Source organism: Buceros rhinoceros, unplaced genomic scaffold (assembly GCF_000710305.1).
Source record: "Buceros rhinoceros silvestris isolate BGI_N320 unplaced genomic scaffold, ASM71030v1 scaffold6295, whole genome shotgun sequence".
Lineage (NCBI taxonomy): Eukaryota > Metazoa > Chordata > Aves > Bucerotiformes > Bucerotidae > Buceros > Buceros rhinoceros.
This window is the reverse complement of record NW_010411036.1, coordinates 956-5400: the sequence shown is the minus strand read 5'-3', so window position 1 is coordinate 5400 and position 4445 is coordinate 956. Positions and strand designations below refer to the sequence as shown.

The window sequence follows — 4445 nt, the reverse complement described above, 5'->3', positions numbered from 1 at the left end:
GACCAGTCTTTGGAAGGTAAGGGATGGAGGTGACACAGAAAGCGTGTTATGAAACCAGTGCTGCTGCTAGCCCGTCACCCCGGGAGAGGGGCACGGGCTGGGGGGTTTATTATCATCTAGCACCAGACCACAGAACCCCACAGGCAGCCACTGGTCTCCCCAGACCCTCTGGTCCTCCTTCTGCTCTCACAGAAACAGGGATTAAGGGTTCTGGCTTCCAGAACGTAATAAATACGAATCTGCAGAGTCCTGGAGAGCATCTGCAAGCTGGCAAGGAAGCTCGCTTCCAAGAACAGCGAAATCTGCCCACCAGCTGCTGGCCAGGCACCTTTCCAAGCACGTCATCAGCCCAGCCGACCCGGGGCCCCGGCGCACCACGCCGAGCACCAGCCCATTCGCTTCCAAGAACAGCGAAATCTGCCCACCAGCTGCTGGCCAGGCACCTTTCCAAGCACGTCATCAGCCCAGCCGACCCGGGGCCCCGGCGCACCACGCCGAGCACCAGACCATGCTCCGCAGCGGGCCCAGGAGGAACCGTCTCCTGCCCACTTATCGAGCGGAGTCTTCACAGTGTTGATTTAAGCAGCTTCACGTCTGGCACAGAACAAGCCTCGTGTTTACCCTGGTCTGACCTTTCCTGTCTCCGACCCTGCAAGGAAATATCAAACAGGAGTTTGCAGCACATCGATCTCAGCCCATCTGAGCGCTGCGAAGGTGAAGATGGTGCAGAGCCAACAAGGGACGAGCCCTGGCTCGTCACGTCAGCAGAAGACTCCTCGCTGCTGTTTGCAGAGGCTCCTCAGGCTCCTGTCACCCTGGTCACCCTCAGCACCGCAGGTTACTAGGGGCAGGTGGGGAAAGCAGGGTCTGAATGAGGATCGTGACCCACCGTCTCCATCTCACGCCCAGCCGGGCGCCAGCTCTTTGCCTCACAGGGAGATCGGGCTCTTTCCCCGCTGCCAGCACACGCGAACTCACACCATCGCTCTGAACTCTGCTCAAACCAAACCCCTCACCTCAAAGTGGGTCTGGCGCTGGGCTCACAGAACCGTTTTCAAGCCACAGCAGAAAGTGTCGCCGCCTGCAGAAGCTCCGCCTTGAGCCGTCTTCCAGGTGCTGCGCTCTGCCCATGCCCTCCCGAGGTGCGGACACGCCAGTCTGAGTCACACCAGGACCAGAGCCACCAGCAGCCCTTCCACAGAGCCAGAGGAGGAAGAGCGAGGGCCCGAGGAGCGCAGGCACCCGCGCAGTCTGGAGGGCTCTCGAGGGCAGCAACTCGCTCCCGCCCAGCCCGATGCCCACGACGGAGGTTTCAAACACATGATCGCTCCGAGGGCGGGAATTCCTGGGGACTCAGTCAGAGCGAAGGCTGATCCTCCACCGAAATGAGCCCTCAAGAAAGCATTTGGCTGCGGGAGCTGCAGAGTCGTTGTTTAATCCCGAGACAGCGCAGCTGGGTGAGTGTCAAATTTAAGTTACAAAAAAAGAAAGCACTAGAAAATAATCTTGATACAAGAGCAATAATCAGCTGAGGTTCCCCATCCTGCGTGGGGAATCCGGCTCCACCATCCGCCCAGCACAGCTGGGATGCTGCCGCGGCTCTGCCCGTGCCCAGCACATGCTGGGACGGCAAACTGTCCTGGGGGAAGTTGTGTGGGGGAACGCCCCCCGCAGCGGGAGTTAGGATGCTGCCACCAGTTCTGGTTTCGGCCGGTTCTTGACAGGTGACGCTTCTGTGAAGAAAAAAGAAACTCGTTACAGAAACCAGTAATGCAAATCGTCTCCTGCGGAACAACCGGGGCTCTCTGCAGAGCAGCAAAACCTCAGGCAGCACCGAGCTAACAAACACTGGTTATAAGCAATTCCACAGCCCGGGAACGCCCCTTTTCCACAGCTGCTGGAGAATCGGGACAGCTTCAGAACATGCCCCGCACGACCATGGGAAGGTGCCAGCCCAGCAGCACCGCGCTGGGGCAGCGAGGGCTCCGCAGAGGGCACTGGCAGGCGAGCGTTTCCCCTCGCCCCTGACAACACGGCTCTGAACGAGGCTCGAGCAGCTGCCGCAGCAGGGCAGTGGGATTTTGGGTGTCCGTCCTGCTGCCAGCGCACGGCGATGACATCTGATCCCTGTGAACTATAAACAAGCACTGAGGAGAAACCAGCGCCGTCCCCCCCAGCCCAGAGGGCTCCTGGCCGGTTCCAGCAGAGGAAACGGCCTCTCACAGCTCCTGCTGTTCACGAGCAGGGGTGTCAGCAGCTTCTCTTTGGTCTGGAGAAGAGGAGGCTGAGGGGAGACCTTCTGGTTCTGACAACTCCCCGACAGGAGGCTGGAGCGAGGCGGGAAGTCAGTCTCTTCTCCCACGTTACGAATGACAGGACGAGAGGAAATGGCCTTAAGTTGCGTCGGAAAATTTAGGTTGCTGTCAGGAAAAATGTCTCTACACAGAGGTCATTAAGCACTGGAACAGGCTGCCCAGGGAGGTGGTGGAGTCCCCGTCCCCGCAGGGGTTCAGAAGCCTGTGGCTGTGGTGCTGAGCGACATGGTTTAGGGACCCTGGCAGTGCAGGTGAACGGTTGGACTCTATGATCTTAAAGGGCTCTTCCAACCGGATGATTCTGTGACGGCCCTGCTGTCCCAGGAGACAGACCCTGCCCCAGTTCATCTTCTGGCACCCAGCTCAGCCCAGCTCCACCTCGCTGCCTGTCTCCCAGGGCAGGCTCCACCTTCGGTTCTCCAGCACGGCCCCACACCTGGTAACGCTCTGTGATGGCTCCTCCCTCACCAGGCCAAGGCTGCCCGCTTGGTCACTGCTTCGGCAGCTCTCTCCAGTCCCCTCTTCACACCCAGTGCTCAAACGCAGCCACAGAGGTTCCAGATCGCTCCGAACACACACAAAGCATCGCTTGTGTGGAGCTCACGCTCCGACAGAGCTGTGGGACTCGCCCAGCTGGTTCGATGTGACCGCTGTTACCTGAAGCAACGTCATGAGAGCTCCGAGTCATCATGAGCCTCCGTGAAACCCAGGTTGGTGCAGTGTGAACGCCAACAGCCATGGGCACAGAGAGCTGCTCCCGCGCAGCAGCACAATGACAGGCAGGGCAGCAGCTCCAGAAGTGCGAGAGGTGTGTCTGGGCCACACAGGGAGCTGAGGAAGCGGCTCCTCGTGGAGCTCCACAACGGAACACGCACGGGGTGTTTCACGGCAGGTACAGGAGTGACCTCAGGACAGTGGGTGGGACAGAAAGGAGCAACTGCATGCCAACGGGATGCAGAGTCAGCTGGATTTGTCAGAGCTGCATGAGGGAAGCTGGTACAGCCCAGACCAACAGGGCTTCACACCAGAAGGTTTCTACTCCCCCACATTCACCGGGACAACACTTACAAGAAAAGAAGTTCTCAGACCATGGCATGGACTGAGAAGTACGAGAAGCCAAAGCTGCAGAGCGTAAGCGTACCTGGAACCTTCTCTGGGAGTGGCTCGGAAGGAACTTCTGGAAGCTCCATCTGTTCCTGCAGGAACATTAAAGACAACACATGACACCCCCCCAAACCAGGCGGTGCTCACAGACCCCCACACCACAGCTGTGTGCACAGACTGTCTGGGAGCAGAGTCATAACCTAAGAGATGTCACTAGAAACCGACACCTGCCCCCAGAACTGCAGGGAGGGTCGTGGGCTCCGGTACTCCCAGTGAGTGAGTACAGGGGGCTCTGACTGAGACTTAACAGGACTCTGCGTTAGCCGCGAGCCTCCTCAGATCGATGCCAGCTGCAGAGCAACTTCCCCTCCATCTCCACTGGCTGCACGGAGCCAGGGTGTGGAAGGGCCACAGGCAGCAGAGGTGGGTGGGGTGACAACAAACCCCACCTTCTCTTAGCTGAGCATCCCCCAAGGCTTTTGGGATCTCCAGTGAGCAAAGCGGAACAGATACCCAGGGAGGACAGAGACCAACTGACTGCAACAGTCAGCAAATAACGTACAACCCTTAAAAACATCCCAGCTGCAAAGGGCCTCGGCGCGGAGCCCTTCGCTTGATCTCAGGTGACACCGTAACTGGGCACAAACGGGTATAACCGAGACCTCTGACAGAACAAGAGTGGGAAAGAGAGACTTTCTCCCCCGTTACAAACGGCTTCCTGGAATTCTTAAATTTAAATTGTGGATCTAAAGCAATTCCAAGCAAGTCCTACCTGAGTAATAGCGTTCAGTTCTTCTAGAATGGCGTCCTCGTCCTCCTCGGTCAGGCTGCCGGCCAGCAGCTCGTCGATTTGCTGCGGGAGAGAGAAAAAGACACAGTCCAGCCAACGGTACGGGGCAGAGGCAGCTCCACGGCTGCAGCACAGTATGTGCTCACAGGAGAGCAACGTGGACACGGGCGAAGGGGCACTCGGAAGCTGATCTCTCTGCAGGTATTAACTCCCAACCCGACTGTCTCTCGAGTGAG

General features: G+C 58.4%; 1 protein-coding gene across 1 annotated transcript in view; it reads right to left on the bottom strand.

Annotated features, from left to right (window-relative positions):
* Positions 1-1680: 1680 nt before the first annotated feature.
* The window catches only part of CHMP6 (charged multivesicular body protein 6), a gene marked incomplete at its 5' end in the record, with an annotated part of 3151 nt that continues 386 nt past the window's right edge, over positions 1681-4445 (bottom strand). Inside the window, 3 exons of the mRNA XM_010135848.1 lie at positions 1681-1733; positions 3457-3511; positions 4192-4272. Coding sequence (XP_010134150.1) covers positions 1681-1733; positions 3457-3511; positions 4192-4272 — 189 coding nt within the window. The remainder of the gene's footprint in view (positions 1734-3456; positions 3512-4191; positions 4273-4445) is intronic.